General features: G+C 45.5%; 1 protein-coding gene across 2 annotated transcripts in view; it reads left to right on the top strand.

The window, feature by feature from the left end:
* LOC105903350 (A disintegrin and metalloproteinase with thrombospondin motifs 3) overlaps positions 1-25,779 on the top strand; it is a 66,517-nt gene that overhangs the window by 31,636 nt on the left and 9,102 nt on the right. For both annotated transcript variants that reach the window (XM_031560805.2, XM_031560804.2), the window contains exons 7-18: positions 3,002-3,107; positions 10,512-10,655; positions 11,003-11,135; positions 12,150-12,263; positions 13,295-13,443; positions 14,435-14,607; positions 15,767-15,900; positions 18,309-18,432; positions 21,736-21,816; positions 22,940-23,103; positions 23,412-23,577; positions 23,745-23,877. In XM_031560805.2, coding sequence (XP_031416665.1) covers positions 3,002-3,107; positions 10,512-10,655; positions 11,003-11,135; positions 12,150-12,263; positions 13,295-13,443; positions 14,435-14,607; positions 15,767-15,900; positions 18,309-18,432; positions 21,736-21,816; positions 22,940-23,103; positions 23,412-23,577; positions 23,745-23,877 — 1,621 coding nt within the window. The remainder of the gene's footprint in view (positions 1-3,001; positions 3,108-10,511; positions 10,656-11,002; positions 11,136-12,149; positions 12,264-13,294; positions 13,444-14,434; positions 14,608-15,766; positions 15,901-18,308; positions 18,433-21,735; positions 21,817-22,939; positions 23,104-23,411; positions 23,578-23,744; positions 23,878-25,779) is intronic.

Genomic DNA, 25,779 nt, shown 5'->3' with positions numbered 1-25,779 from the left:
TAACACTGACAGTTCAATCAATGGACATAAAATCACTCAATACATTTTTCCATGTAGAACAAAACTGGGTAAGGCTTGATCCGTATTCATGTTTTTCCTTTGCATACAAAAATTTGAGCAGTCCTTGATTATTTTACATGATAATTATATTTCATGATTGATTTACATGATAATTACTGTCCTTAATGTTTACCCACTATGCTTTGTTAGATTTCAAGGTTCATTATGAATCCTATGAAGTCTAGAAAGCAAAGGACTTTAATCTGGTAGCATATCAGTTAGAGTTCATTAATATGCACCCTACACAGAAGTAGAAGAAAAGAGCGGAAAAAGGACATTCTTGACTCAATTACTGTGGTTGCTGAAGTGTGTCAAAGAGAAAATCTGTTGTTTTGAAGTTCTCTGCTATTTAAAAATCTTGCTTATTTTTATTTATTTATTCTTTGAACACATATAGCATGTCATGTTTAAATAGGAAGACGGGGGGGGGGGGGGGGGAATGAGAAAGAAAAAAACATACAATGAGAACGATCTGTTATGTATTTTACACTTCAAATGTTGCCATAGTGTCTGGTTTGTTATGCCCATAACAGGACAGTATCTATGGCCACTGGGGCATGCTCAGGTTAGGCTTTGTGTTCACAGATAGCTAACTTTCAGCCTTCAAGGTAAACATCACACCCTCTTGCAAGAGTTTTACTACAAGATGGTAGGTTCCTAGTCCAAATATAAAGCCAGTGAAGCAGTCCCATTGATAGTCGTTCTCAGCAGCAGAGATGGACCTGGCAGTTTGCCAAAGATGCGGAGTCCATGGATTTACCACTAACTGTTGTCCCCTATCCATTCAAGCAACATGTGTCATTTCTAAATTAAATTGTAATAAAAAAACACCATATTCTAATGCTGCTCCACTGAATGGGGTTGGTTGATGTTGCATGGGATTGTATGGTCCGTGGTTTGGTTGTTTAAGAGAAGTGCCAACTCTGTTGAAACCAAAACAACTTTTTGGAGGAGGAGAGAAGGAAGAACTGAAGGTCCTCTGTTAAAATTGTATTCTTGGAAAGAACAGGAGTGGTTTTCACATATGTTCTTGATGTCTGTGAATTTACCAATGTAAGCCATTTAGATACACAATATATGAATAGTACGTAGAAGGCTGGACACCTCCAGATTTGGGAAGTAAAAGTTTCTTATACACAAGATTTCTATTTGCTATATTATATGACCCAATCAATTTCACCTATTATATTTACGTGTCCGGGGTTTTGGGAACTTATTTGGCTGGTGAACTCTAGAAACTGTGAAAGATCTTTTACTCTCTGAGTCGGGACTCTTCATGCCCGAACATGTGCAGAATAATAGATACCAAGACAGCCAGATGAAAAACTTTCACATCAAGGAATGACATGGATAACTTCACAACTGAGTTCATTGTTACACACCCCAGGTAACACTACAGCTATTCAATACCCTTTTCACTGTAATCATATTAGATATTTTCAGAAGCTAAATCTCGGTCTTGGTCAATGGACGTTTGGCTGCAAAAGGGCTGTTGCAATGTTTGTTTATTTATTGATTTTTACTTTGGCTTCCAAGGCCCAAAGCTCTTAGAGCTCAGAGAATGTTCTAGCACATTCTCCTGTAGCCCCTCTATCTATCTGTCTGTAGATAAAGGGTCTAGCACCTCCGCTTCTTATGCAACTGTGCTGGCTGGCTAAGCACTCGTCTGACTTGTATTGCTTATGACGCACCCCAAATATGATAATATAATAATACAGACAAGAAACAAATCCAGTAGCCGTGGCAACACTAACAGCTGCAGGCCTCAGGGTAGTGCAAACCACCATTAGCCCTGGCTGTAGCCTGACTGAGATGCCATTGCGGTTGGATTGACATGATTGACATTGCTCTTGCTAAAGGGCAGAGGGGAAAAAACTATTGACCTCTTAGTGAATGTCACCATTTAGCCGTACAAGGCTATTAGTTTTACAGTTACGCCACCAATGGTATTTGATTCTCTGAGAGGGGATCTGTTCCGCACCGCACTGTCTGCTTTTTTACCTGCATGCCAAAGATCTTCAGTGAGGTCAGAAAGCATGAAATTGATGCTGAATTGGGTAACCGCCCCCCCCCCCTAAAAAAAAAACAGAACGTGCTTCTGAAGCAGCAAATTGCGCTTGAACTGAGACACTGCACATCTCTTGATCGAGTATAGCATACTGTATCTGTTGTGCTTTGCTTCTTCCTTGTGTGTTTTCCTGTCTGTTTGTACTGTATATGTGTGACTAAGATGGGGAATGACTATCTGCTCTGTGTGTGTGTGTGTGTGTGTGTTTTTTGGGGCGCTATTGACGTTGGTGTCTTGCTGACTCCTCGCTAAAAAGCAAACAAGAGAAGGATGCCTTCCGCCTGCCTCAGGTTCAAAATGTTTGTTTTTTTGTTTGTTTTTTTGCAAGAGGAGGCTGCCGGAAAAAGCATGGCACGTGCACCTAGGCACTCCAGGCTTTGGCTAGGACGATAGCGTCCACCACAGCGGTGCTTAGCTTATCCTCGCTGAGGGTGTTGCTTCTTAATTATCATGAACAATATAATGAGAGTGACAAGACCTGATTCGAGTTCATTGATTTCCTGTTAGTGCAGTCCTCTCTTTTGAGTCAATCATCCACCACACAGAGGGTCACACCACCGTAGTCAGCAGAACACCTCCTGGTTGCATCACACGAGTTAAGCATGTACAACAGTGTACACACAGTGTGTGTGTGTTATGTCCCAACACTGCATGCCAATCCTTAGAAAGTGTGCTTTTATATACCCATTATCTCACATTCTCCCGTGCGTTATACAGTATATAATTAAATGCCCTCTTCTATCTCACATTGGAGATATTTTTTTCCTCGTGTTGGGTTCCTCTGTCCTCTCCCCGGCTTTCGCTGTCTCACTGTCTTCTCACTAATCCCATTCCACTTTATCATCACTGTTTGTTTGACCTCTTGTTGCCCAGGTTACGCCCCAGTGACGGGCATGTGCCACCCACTGAGGAGCTGCACGCTCAACCACGAGGACGGCTTCTCCTCTGCGTTCGTGGTGGCTCATGAGACTGGACATGTGTAAGTAACACACACACACACACACACACACACACACTACAGTGTTATCACACACACGCCACAACACCATCACCCACACAAACACACACACGGTTTGGCATGACGTCACACACCTTTATGTCTTCTGATCTTAAGCTTCCATCATCGCACATTACATCATGATAGCGTTAGTGTTACTTCATTTAGTATGACTGCATCTTTATGACTTTAGTGTTACTTCATTGCACAGGCATGGTACTTACAATTGCATTTATGTGCTTTCGTCCGGCAGATGCTTTAGTCGTCTGCCAAAAGTTTTAAACGCAGTATGCAAATGCGGGTGTACTTGTGCAGACTTGTCTGAAAGCTGAAGTTTGCCAAAGAGCATTTGCTGTGATTTGACAAGGGCCACAAGTGTCAAGTCAAAGCAGGTCGTGTTTTCACACGTCAACCTGAGCTAGCTTTAAGCGGGTGGAGAGAATTGTTCTCTTGGTTGTTCCTTTTTTTTCTTATGTTCTATGTTTGTTTTCTATGCAGGACTCTGCATTTTGCTCTTAGGGTTGTCCTTGAAGGGGCTAAAGTCATAGCTTCTGGAAAGAGCATAGAACTGAAAGAGCATAGAACTGAAAGAGCATAGAACTTGAATCTTCCCAATTCTATAGTAGAGGGACTTGAGATAGTGCTTCAATGAAATTTGGCACAAAATAAATCAGTTCTGAATTGTTAGCTCTGAAAATAAGTGCTGGAGACAAAAGCAACCCTTAGGCAAAACACACTTTGGGCCAAGGAGTTGGGTTTCGAATGGAAGTTTGAAACAAACACATTTGCCGGCAGTACAAGTAACAGCACAAGTACTGCAGCATTGGACACCATCAGGACATACAGTATCTCACAGATGCTTTAGAGAGCCAGCCCTGTAGCTCCTAAACTGGAGACAGTTATAATGGAGACAGTTGGCTGCTTTTTCTGAGTTTGGAAAGGGATCATTTGAAAAAATAGGCTTCATGGTGCTATTGGTTGATAATGCGCACAGTGAGAGAAAGACATTTTTATTTCACAGTTGTTTGACAGAGCTTTTGCAGTATTGTGGAGAAGTAGGCTTTGCCAGTTCTAATTTTCCCCTTGAATGCTGAAATGCTCGCGCTCTCTCTCACTCTCTCTCTCTCTCTCTCTCTCTCCCTCTCTCTTCTGTCTGTCTCTCTCTCTCTCTCTTCTGTCTCTCTCTCTCTTCTGTCTCTCTCTCTCTCTCTTCTGTCTGTCTCTCTCTCTCTCTCTCTCTCTCTCTCTCTCTCTTCTGTCTCTCTCTCTCTCTCTCTCTCTCTCTCTCTCTTCTGTCTCTGTCTGAAGTTATTTTTATCTGACTAGACATTTGTCCACACCCAGCTTCATTGGCATTGTGGGATCAATGCTAATACACTACAATGCCATATAGCATCCAAGCCTGGAACTGAACTGGTTCAGGCCCGCAGGACCCTCAGCAGAGATCCAATTTGGATGCCCCCAAAAAAGAGCAGACTTAACTGAAATAGCTTGTAACATTTATCTTGGCTGGGCTCGAGCTAAAGATGTCCAAAGCAGTCCTGATTGTGCCCAATTCCTTCTCTGCTTCGGTTCAAAGACAGTCATAGACTTTTGAGAAGTCTGTTACATGAGCACATATCTCCGTGTTTACCCTAGTTTATTATGTGATTGCGCAAGCAAACAATTCTTAGGTTTAATTATCATTTATTGATTTTCTGGAGCCGTTTCAACTTCCACGGTTTTCACGATTCCATTGCAGCACTAACAGGTCTGTCCTGTCCTATGCTTTGTAAGGTGCTTGTACTCAGCTAATTGATAGGTCCGCTGGTTTTATATTAATTGCCGTTTTTAATCACTTATTTTCCTTTTGACAATGAGGGATGTTATGTGTGTTGGTTCCCTTTGACAATGGGGGATGTTATGTGTGTTGGTTGTGTAGTGGTTAGCATTGCTGGCTTTTAACAAGTCGACTTTGAAAGTCACTTTGGTCCAAAGCATCTGCTAAATACAGGACCTCTAGGATCTGCATTTTATGTGATTCAGTGGTCTTGGAGCCCTCAAAGAGGTGGAAGATGGCTTTCTTACATCAGAAACATAAAGTAGGCCTACACAGAAAGTTACAAGCTAACTCCATAACTACTAAACTAAGTTAGCCAGTTGATCATATTTAGACGGTTGATCATTTGTCGGTCAATGGTTATTGGTGTTCAGTCCTTCTTACACACATTGGTCGCAAACGCGAGCTTGGTGCTAAATAAAACGGGGCTGAGAAATGATCTATGGATTTAAATGGTCTGTCTTATCATCATGTCGCAAGCTCATGTTCACAAAACGTCAGTGGTGTGTAGTCCTTCTAATCCCTCTGAGAACGGGTGACTAAAATAAAATGTGTAATCATGTAAGACATGTAGTCCACTGCAGTGTGTGTCAAGGTAAAAGCCAAGACAGCAAAGAGAGATTGCTTTAAAGTCAGTTTTGAATTTGCTATGCAGTTCATTAAAATAAAGTCACATGTCAACTCTACTCAAGTGGCACAGTGTTTCCCTGTTATAATATTGCTGTCATTTTCATCCATCTACTGAATACACACACATTGTTTGTGTTAAACAAAATCTACATCCATACACCACCAGATAGCCCTCAAGCCTTCATAGCCACGCATTATTCCACTTATATCAGCTGTGCTGTTGAGGCACAAAGGATGAAAATGGTTATGGTATTTAGCCGATGTTTTTGTCCAAAGTGACCTACAAAACAGATAAAAAACAATCAAAGCATTATGCACAATACAACAAAATGCTAATTATTATTCTTATTGTATTGTAGTGTATTATACTTATTGTATATCAGATCAGAGTAAAATCAACAGTGATAATAACTATAATAAAATAAACATTGTTGTCACGTCTGTGCTGAACTCTGCTCTGGCCACACCTGCTACAGCCTGTCTCTCACTCACGGCGGACTCACACGTTTGCGTTGGAATGCGTTGATCCAACAGATGACAGAGGAGGAGTCTGGAACATGGGGTTGTGTTGATAACGGAGACGTTATAGTGAGATTGACAGGTCAACAAACCAATCACGCACCTAGCAAGCTGTTTACCTTGTGAGTAGTAGCATGCTAACATTAGATATGTGGCTCAGACACCTTGCAAATCCTATCAGACGTATTTATCAGTTACAATAACGGGGTTTTTACATTGTACAGTGTGTATTTCTCGGTAACTTAAAAAAAATCAAAGCAAAAAAAAGTCAAACAAACAACTTTTAGGTACAAATACAACTATCTACGGAGTTTGGTCCGCCATCTTTTTTTTTGGAGCTTTACGCTCTTTAGACGTGAGCATAAACGCGATCTGATTGGCTAGCACCTGTGCTGTCAGTTATGCATGAAAGGCAATTTGATTGGCTGGCGCATGTGTTGGCTCTCGATTTTTTAACTCTTGCTGCAAGCAACGCATGAAACGCAACGCAACGGAACCCAATGGAGCCACAATTCAGTTCGGCAAAGGATGACTTCACCCCATTCAAAGTGAATGGGGATCCGTCAACATTGACAGATCAACGCATTCCAACGCATACGTGTGAGTCCGCCGTCACTCTCCCAGCTGCACTTCAGTCATCCTCCCAATCGACCGCACCTGCATCATTCACCTTCCCCTGTTCCACACACTATATACACTCCTCACTTCCTTCACTGCCCCGTCGGACCTCGTCTAACAACGGACACAAATCCGATGACTACAGCTCCCGGCCGGTTTCTCCACCATTCCGTGAGTTCGCTCTGTTCCCTCCGACTTAAGGCTGGCGATTTCCACATCGTCCTGAGCTCCAGTTCGCTTTCGTTCCCTCGATCCCGATTGGTGAATTCCACTTCACCAAAGCCTCTACTCCACGACCTCCAGGTCGTATTGTTATCTTGTTTATCAGGTCTGTTTTCTCACGCGCCCCTGTGCTTTAATCTACCGTGCAGCCCTCCGGCCTCACAAGGTTTCCAGTTAGTTTACCTTCGTTAACAGATATCTTAACAGAGTTTTGTGGACATTATCTTCTGTGCTTTACCTGTTTTAGTATTCAGTCTACCTTGTTTAATCCCTGTTAATCCCTTGTTCCCTTGTCTTCGGTGTCCCCAAATAACCTGAAAACAAACGGAGGGCGGTCATAGCTGGTTTACACCACCAGGCTCCATTAATCCCTCTATTATTTCCGGATCACCTGAGGCATGTGACCCATTCATTCTCTGGTGCTCCTTTACCCTGAAGAGATCCCCGCATCTGTATCCCTCCGAGAGGTCCAAATTGGGTTATGTCATCCTCCACCTCCAGGGTAAGGCACTGCAGTGGCATCTGTGTGGCATGAGGGTGGGTCGGTGACTGAGTCTTTTGACTCCTTCGTGACTCACCTCCGTGAGAAGGTGACACCTCTTCCCAGGAGAAATTCCAACATCTCCTAGATGAGCTACTTCGTGGCCCCTCCAGTGCAGCTCCCACTCCTGCTTCTACAGCTGCCGCTGCAGGCGCTGCTCCGCCCGCTCATGCTCCAGCTGCCTCAGCCGCTGTTGCCACTGCATCTCCTCCTGCCACTGCTCCCGTTGTTCCTGCTACGTCTCCCTCACTTGCTCTTGACGCCACTCCTGCTCCGCCGGAGACAGCCGCCCCAGCTCCTGCACCTGCTCCGCTGATGGCCACCGCTGAACCTGCAACCCCAGCCGCTGAACCTGCAACCCCAGCCGCAGTCGCTGCCCTCGCTGAGCCCGCAGCAGCCGCTATCTGTGTCCCGGACGCTGCAGCAGCCGCTGCCTCTGTCCCGGAGACCGCATCTGCTCCTGCTGTTCCGCCGCCGCGGCCTCTTCTGCTGACACCGTCCCCGTGGCAGCCGCCGCCGCTGCGGCTCTTTCTCCTGCGACGACTGCAGCTGAGAAGCCCTCTCCTCCTGCCATTGCTCCAATTCTAGCAGTTGCTACGGCAGCTACCGCTGCTACTACTCCTGCAGCTGCTGCTGCTACAACCCCCACAGCTGCTGCTGTTCCGGATGCCACCATCCGACGGCAGCTCCAGATCCCACAGGACCCGCTGCCGACCCTGACTCCGTGTCCCAGTCCCAGGTGTCCCAAGTGTCCCAGGCTCAGTCCCCGGCACCGCAATCCCAGTCCTCGGTGCCGCAGTCCCAGTCCCCGGTACTGCCAGGGTATGGCTCTGGATACCCTTGACCTCAGTGTGCCAGGACACCCACATACCCCAAGCGCCCCACTTTTTTGCCGCTCCTGCCAGTCTCCCGACGCCGTCGAGGTCGCCCTCAAAGATTGTCCAGCACCCCAAGACCGAGGCGGTGACTCTGACATCGGGAATCCCTGCCCGCAGGAGGGGAGCGGCTCCTAGAGGGGGGGGGGGGGGTAATGTCACGTCTGTGCTGAACTCCGCTCTGGCCACGCCCCCTTTGAACTCCCACACCTGCTACAGCCTGTCTCTCACTCACTCTCCAAGCTGCACTTCAGTCATCCTCCCAATCGCCCGCACCTGCATCATTCACATTCACCTGATTACACGATCACCTTCCCCTGTTCCACACACTATATACACTCCTCACTTCCCTCACTGCACCGTCGGACCTCGTCTAACAACGGACACAAATCCGATGACTACAGCTCCCGACCGGTTTCTCCACCATTCCGTGAGTTCGCTCTGTTCCCTCCAACTTAAGGCTGGCGATTTCCACATCGCCCTGAGCCACAGTTCACTTTCGTTCCCTCGATCCCGATTGGTGAATTCCACTTCACCAAAGCCTCTACTCCACAACTTCCAGGTCGTTTCGTTATCTTGTTTATCAGTTCTGTTTTCTCACGCGCCCCTGTGCTTTAATCTACCATGCAGCCCTCCGGCCTCACAAGGTTTCCAGTTAGTTTACCTTCGTTAACAGATATCTTAAGAGTTTTGTGGACATTATCTTCTGTGCGTTCCCTGTTTTTGGACTCATTTGTGTTTCGTTCTCTAGTGTTTTAGTATCCAGTCTACCTTGTTTAATCCCTGTTAACCCCTTGTTCCCTCGGCTTTGGTTTCCCCAAATAAACTCGAATTCTACATCCTGGTGTTTCTGAGGTCCATGACAATTGCAGGGCTTGTAATTAAAAAGACAGATGAGTTCTAAAGAGGTGAGTCCAAACGCTTGGCTGTACCATGGCTGTTACTTGATCAGATAGGACTAGGTACGTCATTCCACCACCAAAGTACAACTAATGAAAAGAGTCTTGATTGCCATCTCTAGCTGTGGAAAGAAGGCAAAGTCAACAGACATTCTTCAAAGGAACGCAGTGGTCGGGTTTTTCCTAGATCTCGATTAGATGCAGAGCACACAATGAACGGAGACCATAAACTCATTTTGAACACTGACTGATTCATATTTTAAAAGCAGAGTGTGTGTTGTCTGCCTATGTGTGCCAGAATGTCATTGGCTCATTAGTGTTAATTGCTGAGTCACTGCCCTGCACCTTGCTAGATGATATTTATTGCTCATAAAAAACAGGTGTTAGGAGAGTCAAACATTTCTTTTGTAGGGCGAAGTGTTTGCATCCACGTAATTGCATAGGTTACTATAAGCAACGGGCAACTGCTGCTGCGCCATAATCGCATTCGCGTTTTGTTTGTGGAAATGCATCTAAATGTATGGACCCAGACCCCAGTCCCCAACGCTGCAACTGCTGTTCAAGCAAAAGCAACAAAAAAAAAAAACAGTCAAAATTTGCAATGTGTGCTTCCTTTAAAAAAAAAAAGTCTCAGATTATGAAAACTGTTTTCTGGGGCTTGTGTTTATTGAGTTGTCTTGACATGAAGCCCTGTGAACTGGAGTGCTTTTTTTTCCGGGTGCCTCATAAGCCCCGCAGACCCTGGTCCCGCCACTGTGTGAGGCTCAACAGCACCGCCTGCAGGACAGCGCTGTGCCAGGGGAGGGTTTGCTTTTCCAGCAGGTCTCGTGTCTGCCCAGCTCTCTGTCTTATATTTTCCGACCGTATGGATTGGAGTGAATACAAAATCTCCTGCCAGGAACCCGTTGCATAAGAAATGACTACTGTGCCGACTGTTTTTTTTTTTTCTCCCCCTTCATTTTGTTAACTCTTTTCCAACCTCCAGTCTTTGCTACTGCCTTGGATAGACAATACTGTCTCATTTTTAAAGATCCCCACATTGATGAAGTGGTGAACTGTGCGGGGGAGCTTTGTAGACTATTTGTTCCCAAGGTGACACAACATTTTTTTAAAACATTGGCTTTGCTGGCAACTTAAGCTTTTGGACAAATATACCCCATCTTTTGCTATTGTCCCTGGGCGTTTTGTGATTTCTCTCTAATCTTCCCAGCGGTGTTCACGGCATTACTCACCACCTGTCCCCATTTGAACTGCCACCCGCAGGTTGGGGATGGAACATGATGGCCAGGGAAACCGCTGTGCAGATGAGACCAGTATGGGCAGCATTATGGCACCGCTGGTGCAGGCTGCCTTTCACCGCTACCACTGGTCACGCTGCAGCAAACAGGAACTCAACCGATACATCCAGTAAGAGCCTGCTAGAGTGTGTGTGTGTTGTGTGTCTATGTGTTTTAGTGTGTGTGTGTGTGTGTGTGTGTGTGTGTGTGTGTGTGTGTGTGTGTGTGTGTGTGTGTGTGTGTGTGGTAACTGTGAAAACAGAATCAAGGATGTTCCATTGTGGTTTAAAAATTCAATACGAGCCGTGAATTGTTTGTGCAGATCATGGTCATGTCAGTCTTGCTCTTAAATGTGTCATTATTCATCCTTGTTGTGTTATGTTCTTTCTTCCTGTTTGTCTGACCCCCTCCACACACGCACACACACGCACGCACACACACACACACACACACACACACACACACACACACACACAGCTCCTATGACTGCTTGCTGGACGACCCCTTTGAGCACAAGTGGCCCAAGCTTCCGGAGCTTCCGGGGATCAACTACTCCATGGACGAACAGTGTCGCTTTGATTTTGGGGTCGGGTACAAGATGTGCACCGCAGTGAGTCTCACGGCCTCAAAGATGACGCTTGTCCAATTCTTCAAACTGTGATTTCTGTTTCGAGGGGATACATGAGGTTTAAACACCATACAGCTGCCTGGAGAAACTCATACTCCCCCAAAGTGATAGTTAATACCTCATGATTGAGACCGACACACGCCACAGGCTTTTTTTACTGGAATCTAATTAATTTGTCCAGTAGCCCAGAGCTGTCATCGGTATCCTTGGTGACCTGCTCTTAATGTTTACAAGGGCTTCCTTCTGCTGGCGAGCTGTGGCTGATGGCTAAAAGCCTAGAGTGACCTTGAGTGACCTTCCTTCTCACTTTTCCCAGTAGCGCCTTACTACCATTGCAAGTACCCCTTCAGACCTCGAACCCCCCACTCCACCCCACCCTGCCTCACTTCACTCAAGCCCTCTCTGCTGCTGGAAGGGGCCCATGTCATTTTGGGCCGCCAGAGCTGATCCCCTTACAGCCTCAGAGGATGTGATCCAGACACCATCAAGCGTGCAGGTTCAGCTGGAACTCTCTCTCTCTCTCTCTCTCTGTGATTCTTTCTCCCTCACTCTCTCCATCGCTCTCTTTCTCTCTGTCTTTACTTCTCTCTCTTTCTCTGGTTTTTAAAAAGTGTAGGGCTAGACTCTAGCCTCTTCTGTGTGTTGCCGCTGGCAGCCGAATGACAGGGAGAGAGAGAGCAGAGACTGAGAAAGAGAAAGTAATAGAGACGGAGAGAGCAAGGGAGTGAAATGGAGATTTAGAGAGAGAGAGAGAGAGAGCGAGAGAGAGAGAGGGCCCGGAACACATCGCCGTTAGCCAGGACCGTGCATGAGCGGAAAGATTTCATTGAGGAATGAGGCTCAGTCTCCGAATCGCCCCGTTAGCTTGGCCACAGAAATGCACCCGCTCTCACTTACTCATATTTTTCTCGTCCTCTCCAAGTCTGCCTCACTCACTCTCTTTCTTATTTGTCCCCCTTCCCTCCCTACCTTCCCCCTCTCTCTCTCTGTCTCCAGTTCCGTACCTATGACCCATGCAAACAGCTGTGGTGCAGTCACCCTGACAATCAGTACTTCTGCAAGACCAAGAAGGGACCCCCTGTGGATGGCACAGAATGTGCTCCCGGGAAGGTGGGTGTTATGCCATGGACATTGCTTTTCCTTTCTGAATTCCCTCCAAGGCTTTAATTAGTGCTGTATAGCTGTGACCATGGTAACACTATATCATATACAGATATCACACATAACATGCTGTGTTCTCATATATTATATGTTCGTGCTGCAAATGTACTTGATCGCAAATGTAATGGATTAGTTTCAACTTGAATCCGGTGCTTTGAGAGAGAAGTTTGCAGAGTCGGAGAAGAACTTCTGAAAGTTATTTCTTCGCTCCTCATTTCTCTTCGGTGTGTTTCTGTCCCTCTGGGATAATACTCTGTCTCTTCAATCTTTAATGTGCTACACTCAAACACAAATACACACCTACACACACACACACACACACACACACACACACAATCTCTCTCTCTCTCTCCCACATGGATCCACTGCACATAGGGAAACACGACTAAATCCTAGGCACAACATGCACTTAAAGCAGTGGTCAGTTATGTGTACAACTGAACGTGCAAACCTGGCCCTCTGGAGATTAATTTGATGAGGAAAACCTTGGGTGGGTGGAAAAAATACAAATTCACTCATCGAGGTTTATAGCAAAGCTTCATGGTCGTTCAACTCCTCACCCCTCGTATTGATTTCACCACAGGAAGCAAAACACGCAGTTTCATTTCCTCCCCTTTGTTTTTCATGTCTTCACTTTGATATTTGCCGCACTCGAGTCCCTGCTGCGCTGGATGTCCTCCCACCACCGAGAGCCACGTTCCTTATCGCCTGGAGTTTCATTCTCGATGACGGTTCTCGTTATCTCGTTTCTTCGACAGCGCTCATTATGCCGCCTAACTAGGGGGTGTCAATCCCCTTGAGTATTATGGGCTGTGTGAAGACTCGGGTGGCGGTGGGGTGTGAGCTGTGCTTTCAACAGCTGGAACAGGAACAAACACTCACCAAGCTGGCTAATCCGCACAGCCTTGTGCGTGCATCACGGAAGCACGATTGAGGTCCTGACCGCAACGCTCTGTTTTTGATTTGGTCCCATTCTGCAGTGGTGCTTCAAGGGCCACTGTATCTGGAGGTCATCCCAAGAGCCCTTTGGTCATGATGGAGGCTGGAGCTCCTGGAACAAGTTCGGGTCGTGCTCGCGCACCTGTGGTGGAGGGGTGCGCTCCCGCAACAGACAGTGCAACAATCCTCCGTAAGGGATGCACCCACACACGTTAATGCATGCACGCAACCCATGCACATACACATATGCATGCATCCACATACACACACATATGCATACATCCGCACATGCAGAAATACATGTACACACACACATGCACCCATGCACACACACACATACCTTACATGGATGCACACACACAAACTAATATACCTGCATACACACACACACACACGCACAAACACACACACACACACACACACAACACAAACACAAACACATACACACGCACAAACACACACATATATGTAGCATTTTCCAGGGAGGTCCAGTTGAATTGTTGGTATCTAGCTCAGTAAATCACATGGAAATCACAGGCCTTGGAAAAAAACACTTGACGCAGAAAACCCATTTCTAACTCCTCATCCTAAAACACACCATGCATTATGCTGCTGAGGTTAGTCATTTTAATGGAATTCAATTACTGTCCTCGGTTCGTAGGTTACATAAAGTAAGTGCAAAGACTGAACCTGTGATGGTAGGCAGACGAGGACTATTATCACCTGTTATCAAAAAAGATGGGTTTTTCTCTAGATTATTTTGTGAATCGCGAATCACTCAGCAAAGCTGGTACCCACAGAGAAACCAAAGAAAATATATTATATAATTATTGATTGGTATTATTACTGTCTCCACACATTATTATTTTTAAACAGCTTTGTCCTCACAAGTATATGTGTTTGTATATATGTGTGCATGTGTATGTCAGCTTCCATGGTTTTCTGTCCACATTTTTCGATTGTGTAGTTTTAGTAGTGTAGTGTGTGTGTGTGTGTGTGTGTGTGTGTGTGTGTGTGTGTGTGTGTGTGTGTGTGTATTTTAGAGTATATGCACATTTGTATTTATGCATATTCACCTCTCACTTTTTATGCAAGTCTTAACATTGTGGGTACATGATTGAGTATAAGCATATTTGTAATCACCCACATATTCACCCCTCACATTTGTGTGTCCACCGCAGTCCTGCATACGGTGGCCGTGACTGCCCAGGCTCATCCTTCGACTACCAGATGTGCAACACGGAGGATTGCCCGGGCCCCTACGAGGACTTCCGGGCCCAGCAGTGCATCCAGCGCAGCAACAAATACCACAACAACGTCAAGCACACCTGGCTGCCTTACGAGCATCCGGATGGTGAGCACAACACCCCACCCCAGAGTTCACCGGCACCCTTTGAACTGACCAATCAAGGCTCTCTGCCACCAGTGTCAAATTTCTGCTGAGTCATGCTCTGACGGTGTCATTTCTGCCGAAGGGAAGTGTGGCGTGATACTGAAGCAAATAGAGCCATTAAGTGCTGAGGACCCAGCACAGACGTTGTAACCCCTTGCTGACACGAGCGACACAGGACCGAGACAAAGCGACCCGCTGCCGTTCATTTTTAATGAGAGTTGGCGATCTACACCGACAAGAGACAAGTGACTGTTGAATCGCCAACTAGGCACTGCAGCAATAGGCTAGAGATCTGTTTTATGCGACTTACCAATGGGACTGAAGGCAGCGTGAGACACATTGCTGAAACAATTGAGCAATCATGTCTAACATGTAACCACAAGCAAAGACCACACATTTGTCTCCCTCCCGTGTCGCCCGTGTGACCATAAGCGTTCAATAGAAACAAACCCTTCGTGCTACTACAGGTGGGAGCTCACAACCTGTTTTCTGATCTCTGCTTACAGTAATAGGAATGTTGACTGTCTGCAGCTCTGCCCTCCTCTTGCTTGTTTACCAACTCATTATTGTATGTGTTTTGCCAGATGGCCTTAGAAGTGAGTCACAGCGGAGTGCATTGTGTGTGGACCGCACATCCTGCTTCTTCTGCTTTTTATTATTATAATTATATGATTATACTGTTCGTAATGAAAATGCTGCAAATATAGCGTTGATGTAAATATTGTTTGATATTATCTACTGCAGTTTTTTTTTTAAGGGAGAGCAGTGAACTCACTAAACTGATTCTTCCAGCTGTGTCTACATTTTTATTCCACTCCAAAGAACGTACAGTTGTGCCTATGCAGTTATTTTCTTTTGTTTTAAAGTTTCAGTTTTAAAGTCACAAATCACCAGCCATGACCTTTGTGAGAAGCATGAGCCAAGGAGCAGGGCATCAGCGTGTTAAACATGTAGTGGGGGTGTAACAGGATCGTATTCTTCATCACACACTCTCTCTGTGTGTGTGTGTGTGTGTGTGTGTGTGTGTGTGTGTGTGTGTGTGTGTGCACGCGTGTATGTGTCTGCATGTGGGTATGTGTGTGTGTGTGTGTGTGTGTGTGTGTGTGTGTCCCTCCTCCAGAGGCCCATAAGTGTGAGCTGAGCTGTCGATCTAAGGAGACGGGTGAGGCGGTGTTCATGAACCAGGTGATGCATGATGGAACGCGCTGCAGCTACACCGACGCCTTCAGCATCTGCGCCCGTGGGGAGTGTTTGGTATGTGTGACACACACACACACACACACACACAATCTCTCTCTTTCTCTCACATACACACACACACAAACAATCTCTCTCTCTCTCTCTCTCTCTTTCTCTCACATACACACACACAAACAATTATGACAATTACATTTTAACACACAATGTAGCAAACATAGTATACAGTTCTAATTAGCCTGCAGTGAAAAATAAATAGGTAGGTGCGGAAAATAGGAAGAAAAACAGGGTGATGATTCCCAATTTGGTTTGATGGACTTAGGGCTCTCACAGCAAATCTGCTACTGGATCAGAAATTTCCTGACAGACCGCTCCCAGAGGGTTAGAGTAGGATCCCATCTCTCCTCAGCTCTCAGCATCAGCATCGGCTCACCGCAGGGCTGCGTGTTGAGCCCCCTACTCTACACCATCTATACCCATGACTGCACTCCCACCCACCCGAGCAATGCCATCATTAAGTTTGCAGATGATACAACCGTGGTGGGGCTCATCTCAGGAGGAGATGAGACTGCATACAGGGAGGAGGTGCAAAGGCTGTCGACATGGTGCACCTTGAACAATCTTGTCCTCAACACCTCCAAGACAAAAGAGCTGATAGTCGACTATAGGAGGAAAAAATCGGACATGCAGCCTATTGCCATCAATGGGGAGAGAGTGGAGAGGGTATCAGACTTCAGCTTCCTGGGCACTCACATCGAGGAGGACCTTTCCTGGACCAGAAACACCATTGCACTGCTGAAAAAGGCACAACAGAGGCTGTATTTCCTGAGGTTACTCAGGAAGAACAAATTAAAAAAGAAACTGTTAGTGTCCTTTTACCGTTGCTCTGTGGAGTCAGTGCTAAGCTATAGCATCTCGCTGTGGTTTGCCAGCTGCACGGCAGCAGAAAGAAAGGTACTCCAGAGGGTCATTAACACAGCGCAAAAAGTAATTGGCTGCTCTCTTCCACCTCTTGAGGACATTTATAAAACACGCTGCCTCAGAAAAGCCCACAGTATCCTCAGAGACTCAACACACCCTGGTTACCACCTATTTGAACTGTTGCCCTCAGGGAGACGCTTTAGGACCATCATAGCAAAAACAGACAGGCTGAGAAACAGCTTCTATCCCAGAGCCATCATAGCACTTAACAATGCACAAAACTGACCTGTATTTGTCTCTCTGTTGTGTTATATGTCTTGTGTTTTTATAGTGTAAATATGTATATATATATATGTTCAATCTATATTTTTATTGTTTTTGTGTCTGAGAGCTGCTACCTCAATTTCGTTGTACTTGTGCAATGACAAATAAATATATTCTATTCTATTCAATTAAGCCTAATGGACATGATAAAGATAGCAAATGACAGCAGAGTAAATTGTTCATGTAAATGCAGCCGACCTGAGCAGCAAACAAATCAGGCATATTGTTGACTCTCAGCCTTTATGCATTACAGCCCTAAGTAGCTGATGAACTGCTCTGTGAATATAAATTAAGAACGTTTACATAACGAGTTGCTTTGCAAATAATGAAATGCATTTATGAGAGAGCAAAATCCCCAAAATTAAGAAAGGGGACATTTTGTGGCTAAGTAAGTGAAAGGGAACACACACACACACACACACGCAAACATATATTAACATAACTTTGCAGTACAACTTTGTATAAATATGAGCCCAATTATATAATCTAAAAGTGTCTGTCTGGTAAGATTGACAGTGAAGTCTTTAGCCTTCGAGGTTGGCAGAGGTTCTGGTCTCATTAAGCCATTGATGCCACAAGGGAACACAGTTAAGTCAAGCATTTATTTAGGGCGAGTAGGCCTACGTCATGAAAGTCAATGAGTGTGTTGGCACATTAGCAGTGTCCCTCTGCAGAGCTGAAACATCGAAAGGCCTGTTCAGCCGTCACTGGCACTGTGCGCTTTGTCTGTCATAATTTCATATTCAGTCTCAACAACTTAATCACTTTATATGCTAAAAAAATACTCACTCTCTCTCTTACATGCGCACACGCCTTCATTTGACATACGTTCAGTTGCTCTCTAACTCAGACGCCAATTAATTTCACAAGGGACTGACTATGAAATCCAATTACGATCCTTAAGCCATGCATCGGTTGGAGGAGAGAGTGCAAGCTGCATTTTACCCTCTGCCGTCAGTTACATTTTGACATTGATTGTATTCCTCTGTGTGGTATTTCAGGGACACCCAGATACAGATGTGATTGAATGTTCTTGTAGATCAGCTGATAGAGCAATTTACCACCGACAGCCTAAGGCTTTAGTGTGGTTTCTGGGCAGCTGACATACTGCTTAAAAAACGACTACCTTACATGTACTGTCACTTTGAATGGAAACATGCTACTAAATAAGTGGCTATTCTACCTGCTGACTAAAGCACTGGCCTATCTCTGTCCCACAGAACGTGGGCTGTGACAAAGAGGTGGGCTCCTACAAACAGGAAGACAAGTGTGGCGTGTGCGGCGGGGACAACTCTCACTGTCGTACCGTCAAGCTAACGCTGACCAAAACCCCCAAGAAAACAGGTACCGTTAACCTTCCCCACAGCATTAATGGCTACACACATCTTAGCTACTGCTACTGTCAACCTTCCCCACAGAATCAATGGCTACACACATCTTAGCTACTGCTACTGTTAACCTCACCCACAGCATCAATGGCTACACACATCTTAGCTACTGCTACTGTTAACCTTCCCTACAGCATCAATGGCTACACACATCTTAGCTACTGCTACTGCTACTGGCGCTCTAGGGCTATCAAATCTGCCTCTGGTGCGCCACCTTGCTCTGCATATCCTGAACTGGAATTTCAGCAAACCATCTGTAAAATATCTGTAGGAGGCCTAGCCAAATCAAGTATTTCCCTTTTGGGTATACTAAGCCTGTAAGTGGAGACTTTACAATACTCTCCTTGTTATTAGCTCGTGTCTGATACGATATGATCCTACGAGCATACTCAGTCACAGCCATGGGTTGCAATGGTGTAATAGACCTAATCAGAATGTTTGTAAACAAAGGTTGCCAAGGTACTTCCGGGTGGCTAACTGTCATCCTGTCAACAGTTGTTAGTATAGTAGCATAGCATAGTAGTTTATAGTTGTTCTGCCTCTAGGCATTTAATTTGAATTGTCGAATTTGTAAACATTTCAGTTTCATCCAGACTTTGATTTTGACGTTGTAATTTTGAGCCGTGCAGGAAGTAGGCAGGTAAAATTGTTCAGAATAATGTAGAAACAGCAGGCTGACGGTCATTACACCGGAGAGATTCCTTATTACAGGTTGATTCCCCAGCAGAGGCATCGCTGTATCTTGTTATAACTAAGTTCATTTCATTGTTTAAAAACGTAGTTATAATGCTAAAAAAGGCAATGTTAAAACGTGGATGCTATTAGGAAATGTTAACAGTTAGCTTAACATGTGCTTTCTTTACTTCATGGAACTTCATGGTGACTTGGCTAATTGCAACATTTAGCTTTTTGTGTTCTAGTTTACTCTTTCACCCTTTGATCACTTGAATTTATTGTCGTGGATTCAGTACAATTTGAAGAATAAATCTGCAAACAAGAATACAAGACATTCTTCATCTTTATGAATATAAGAGAGTTTAGCTCGCTGTCTAGTTGAAGTTATCACACCTCAACGAGGACAGTACAATAGTAGTTAATTTACGAATCGATTAACGTCATGCCGAAGACGTGTTGTGTTTGGGGTTGTAATACCAGATGTACCAAGGAATGTAAAGAATTAGGTTTAGGCTTTTTTTCCGTTTTCCCACGGTAAAATCTAAATCGACCCAACAGAAAATCTGGATACAGAGACTAAGACAGGTGGATAACGCTAGCACAGATCCAGCCTTAGTACGTTTACCGGGCGGTCTCGTTGCATCTAACGGTACCAAACTGTGGACAGGCTGGCAACCAACCACTCATGACCGGATTTGCGGAAGACATTTTCTCACAGGTCATTTATAAAACGTTTTTGTTGGGTTGCTGTTGGGTAGCATAATGGTAGCATAACGTTGGGTAGCATATCGTGCAAGCTTGCTAGCGTGAGAATGCTAGTCCCGTTGTTTGTAAATAAACAAACCACACACAGTGGCGTGATCTGGCTTGGCTATGATACGGTAACTTAATCTTTTTTTATAATGCAGGTCGGCCAAACCCTGCTGATCACACTGATTTTGCCCAATCACAACACCTGGGACCTGAGTTAGCTAACTCCAGTCCAACCACATCTGCTAAGAGAGCACAAACCCTCAAAACTGCTCATCTACAATACAATTACAAAGTTTTCAATACTGTCAATAAGATAGATAGATATGTACTTTATTAATATCTGTATGGAAACATTCTTGTGTCCAGACAGATAGCTGGAAAGCTACAAACAGTCCTGAAAATTGTTCATCGTTAAGTTGGATATTGTAGCGATCTCAGTCACTACGAGTTTGATACAATAAACCATTACAATATGACCGTTACTCGCTAACAAATATCAACAGCAACGACATCGGGAACGTCTCTTTTTTCAGTTCACAAGATCATACTCATAAAACGTGTTGTTATCATATTCACAATTATGAATAAACGTGTTTGTAGCCTGGTTAAATTACATGGAAAATCCTGTTGGTTTGTTAAGGTTTACTATGGGCAGGGGCGACGTTAGCCACCCGGAAGTAAGTTATTTGTTGTTGTGACGTCACGTTGAATTGTCGTATTCAGAGGTTCTCAGTTCAGCTCCTGGTGTCCTCTGCGTTGTACATTCTCCATCTTTCTGTGACATCAGTGGCACTCTTATAATGAGCTCAACATACCTGATTGAACTAATCAATGGAACACGGTGACAGATAGAAGACATGTAGAGCAGGAGTGCACTGAGGGCCTCTGGTTCGCTTACTTTTGGTTTATTTTTGGTCTCTGCCTCTCTGTGGCATGCCAGAAAATCACACGGACATTCTCACACACCAGTCACTAATTAGTCTACGTACAGTATTACTCAGGGATTGCTCATTATTGGCTGATTTTGTGGTGTGATGACAGTTTCACACGAAATATGGCAGACCAGTTATTGCACTGCGCTCACGAAGGCATTGGAAATCAGATCATGGAGAACATCGATTTTGTTAATGTTTTTATGTTTAACGATGCTAGCTATTGTAATATTAAAGAAACTATCTTGCAATTTATTATAGAGTAATGGCATGGCATGAACAAAACTCAGAACTCTGTAAGTCAGCTCATCCAATCAAATGGCTGCCTGCGAGTGTAGAACCATGCCTTCTGATTTGACACATGGCAAATTGGCAGATTTACACTAATTGGCTTCACTAGTTGTTCTCTTGCACCCAGGGGAAAGCCCTGTGGGTAGGGGGGAGAGGCATCCACTGCTGTTTATACTGTAGGGAGAGGTCAGGATTGTTTCATCAGGAGAACCACAGGGAGAATGCGAATGACAAAAACACGAATGCTTGACCCACTCTAGACTTCCACAGCTTAGCTAGATCCATTTGTTGTGGCGTGTGGTATTATTTTAGGGTGATATGACGACAAAGGTAAAGATAACAAGACAGTTATTATTTGTATATATACAAATGATACAAGTATAACAAGTTTTCTTTATTATAACAAAATTATAGCATTAGCGTCATTATTTAATAGCCACACCTCATATTTAACAAACAATGCTCGTGTGTGTGTGTGTGTGTGTGTGGCCGGTCAGTCACAGTAATGCCAATAAGTGTGTCTGTGATGGGCCACTGTGGTCACTCTTTTTTTACACCTTATATATCTCTTTGCCATTTTTTTTCTTCTGTCACCTGTGTGGGGTCAGGTATGCTGAAAGTGTTTGACATCCCAGTGGGGGCGCGCCACATCCTGATCGAAGAGAACGAGACTTCCCCACACATAATTGGTGAGTTTGAACCCCTTGGCTGAGTCAGAGCCGGGACACTGTATATGTAATCCACTGGATCGGCTTCTGCTTGACACCAATTAGCTTTTAAGGTGCTGAGGCGTGACCCACACTTCCACAGCGCGTGACGTTTTCAACTTTTTAATACTGCATTCCATTTCGTTGGGTTTGAAAGGAAAAAAAGAATAAGACCAGGAAGATGTGTGATCTTTGTGGTGAAAAAGGTTCAGTCCAACCCTACAACTGTCCCCTAGTTTGGTCCAAGCCGCTGGAGGGATAATTATCTTGATATCTGTCATAATGTGAGGAATAACAGCAGCCTTTATTTTTAGATCTATCATTAGGCACAGAGCAGCACAGCACCGAGTGTATTTGGGGTTTCGGGCCGCTTCAAGGACATGATATAAAAGTGTGTGTGTGTGTGTGTGTGTGTGTGTGTGTCTGTGTGTCTGTGTGTGTGTCTGTGTGTGTGTGTGTGTGTGTGTGTGTGTGTGTGTGTGTGTGTGTGTGTGTGTGTGTGTGTGCGTGTGTGTGTGTGGTCTGTATAGTGTAGGCGTAACCTTTGGCCAGACTTAATTTTGTTCAGAAACAGTGGGATCACGTCAGTCACCCCAAACACACCCACGTCAAATAAGTTGTCATTTTCTCACTGCTGAGCTGCATAATGGACCATGCTATATATATATTCTATATTCTATATATATCTATATTTATCCAGCTAGTGGCTCTCCTGGTTCAGGGTTACTCTTAAAGGATGTGGTGTGGGGACATCCATAATGTCCCCAGGATGTCCCCTTGGCTAGAGTCTGTATCAAGTAGAGGAGCCGTGGCATTAATTCAGGACCTCAGATTTCACAGTGCGCTCTTTATCCTGCCTATACTCCTGAGGATTTCCTGTGAACCGGCTCACCTTTTGACTGTCCTTTTAGTTAAGCCAAGGAGCTTGAGCGCTGGCAGTTTCCTGTGCGTTTCACCTTAAAAGCGAGACGGTGGGATTTGGGCATAGAAAACTGGAGGATTGAAGGGCATGCAATATTGTTATGTGACAACATTCAAGGCATTTTCTCACTATCTCCCTCCCTCTCCCTCTCTCTCTCTCTTTTTGTTTGCTTGTTCCCGGCAGCTGTAAAGAATCAGGTGACGGGCAACTTCATTCTGAACTCAAAGGGTGAGGAGGTTAAGTCCAAAACATTCATCGAGGATGGACTCGAGTGGGAGTATTCAGTTGGAACCGGCAAGGAGGCCTTGAAAACCATCGGCCCCCTCCATGAAGGCATCGTCGTGCTTGTAAGAAAGTGCTTGGGAGCAAGGTCTTAAACACAGATATTTGTATTTGATATTTGATCACAAATGGGGCTCTAAACAATACAACAGTTAAGTAGTTTGAAGGATACTTTTGGATTGGTACTAGACTCTGTGTGTGGTTGAGAAGGGCGGGTAGTGTGTGTGTGTGTGTGTGTGTGTGTGTGTGTGTGTGTGTGTGTGTGTGTGTGTGTGTGTGTGTGTGTGTGTGTGTGTGTGTGTGTGTGTGTGTGTGTGTGTGTGTGTGTGTGTGTTACTGACACGGCTGACAGAGCTCTATTGTCTGTGGCCAGGTGGTACCGCAGCAGGAGGAGGCTAAAATTAGCTTGACCTACACGTACATCATCCACGAGGACCTGGTGCCCGTCATCACCAACAATAATGTGCTGCTGGCCGAACTGGACACCTATGAATGGGCACTGAAGAGCTGGTCACAGTGCTCCAAACCCTGTGGAGGAGGTCAGTGAGCACACCGTGTGTGTGTGTGTGTGTGTGTGTGTGTGTGTGTGTGTGTGTGTGTGTGTGTGTCTGGATACTGACCACATCTCCTTTAATGAACTAGATATGCCCTCTTGGCTCCCTTGTAATGAATGGTTCACTCTCCTCTCCTTCGTGGGCATTCACAGGTGTCCAGTACACTAAGTATGGCTGCAGGAGGAAGAGTGACAGCCGCCTGGTGCACCGCAACTTCTGCGAGCTGGGGAAGAAGCCCAAGCCTATACGGAAGCGCTGCAATGTTCAGGACTGCTCGCAGCCTAAGTGAGTCCAGCATCCCAGTCTGTCCATGCGTCGCCATTTTGTCCCTGCAAAAAAAAGTGCCAGGATGTGGTTTATTAATCGCATAACAGAAAATGTGCATGTATGTGTTAACTGTGTGTGTGTGTGTGAGTGTGACCTGTCGCACATGCAAATGCAATGTGTTGTTTATTTCTTGTCAAAACTAAAAGTATATCTAGACGTAAAACGATTATGTAAAATGAATGTGAAGTAAAATGATGGTTACGTATGTAACTGCGGTTCTATGAATTTGGGCTGTCCACCAGTGGCGATGCTTTTCAAGCCTAGTCCGAGTGACTGCGCCAAGCTCAAAGGCTGCCAGACTGAGGGGCTGGTTTGCATGAGATTGCACACATTGGCATCTTGGCCCAAAGGGGCTTGATGATTCCCTAAGGGAACGCCAAAGGGGACAGGGAGTCATTGAGGACATTTTTGCCTGCCAGCACTGGGAGCAGAGCAGCCTGTAGCTCCATACACATTTAGGTGCTGTTCCCGCTGCCAAGGACTCCACTGGCCTCTTGCTGTCCAGCTTTGCCACGCAGCTCCCCATCCTGCTAGGGAGGCATGTGTGGCCACCACTCTTGTTTGAAGGTATGGACCCTTAGGGAACCCCCTGAGTGAGATATGTTTCTCTCCTCCATGGTATCTTAGGCAACTGGCGGTGACTTTTACCCGCTTGCACCTGTGTCGAGTGGGATGCAAGCCAAGATTGTTCATCCAGATTTGGAGAGTCTTCAATGAAAGAAGGCACAAAGGGACTACAGATGAGGCTGCTGTGAACATACTCAGCAGTCTCAGAAATGATCTGAAAACCAGAGCCCTGCCTCTCCTAAAGCGCCTGATGAGCTGAAGGATGTTGTTGACCTGCCGCTGAAAGCTTTCATCAGTCGTGAGTCCAGTCGATGCCAATAAACACTCTTCACTGACCGGGTATCAGGGAGCTCTTTTGGTAGTTCATGGTGAGCCCTAGCTGGGTGGCTCCCCGGTTGGTTTAGTGCCCAGCTGCGGGTGTCTACCTCCTCGCCTCTTCTGATTCTTGGAAGGGTGACGGCCAGAGGCTTGGCTTCGCTGTGCCAAGTGAGGAGGCTGGGTGGGTGGGGGCTGGCTGGGCTCTCTGGGCTGGGCCCTGGTATTACCTGAGCCGTATTCGTTGCCATAGGGGGGCCTCTGTCTGGGGGTTCATGGCACAGACTGGCAAACTGCTGTCGGGCATGTGTAACCCGCAGGGCCGCGCTCCAGAGCTCGCTTTGTAGCAGGGCCAGACGACTGTCGTGGAATGACAGGTAGAGAGCAGAGGGCTTTTTTTTTGCAGGGTTCCAAAAGTGAAGACAGGGTCAACCATATTTGGCGTCAAGTGGTGGTCAGCGAGGACATTAGCCGTCCCAGCTTCCTGGTCATATAGGCGAATGCTCCTCTACATGGGGCTGAGGGTGGGAAACACAAAGCTGCGGACTGAGAGGTCTTCTTGAAAAAAAGTACTCCGAGGAGTCACCTGGGCAGGTGCTGCATCCACCCCCAGGAATGCCAAAGCCATCTTTATAGCAGGCCTGACTGAGGTCTGACTCGTCTCGGAGTGGGGAGTTACCGCTCAACTATCTAAACTCATGTCAACACAAATCACAGGGATTAAATCCTGTTTCCTTTAATTGAATGCATTAAGGCGAGAACACAACTTGAATGCCCTTGATGGAAAAAGGAAATTGACATCAGTGTCATTGTCATGTAACAAACACATTAGGTATTAAACCCACCCCTAACTACGATCCTAATGTATGTGTGGAGCTGCATTTCATGTTTTTATTTACGTTAACTTGTCCATACGCTGTTAAATGCACACCCTCACATGTTGTAACGTGATATGTGGGACTTCCAGATGCTTAAAGC

This window comes from Clupea harengus, chromosome 23 (genome assembly GCF_900700415.2).
Source record: "Clupea harengus chromosome 23, Ch_v2.0.2, whole genome shotgun sequence".
NCBI classification, from domain to species: Eukaryota; Metazoa; Chordata; class Actinopteri; order Clupeiformes; family Clupeidae; genus Clupea; species Clupea harengus.
Note: the sequence above shows the minus strand (reverse complement) of the source record. Positions and strands in the feature narration are given on the sequence as shown.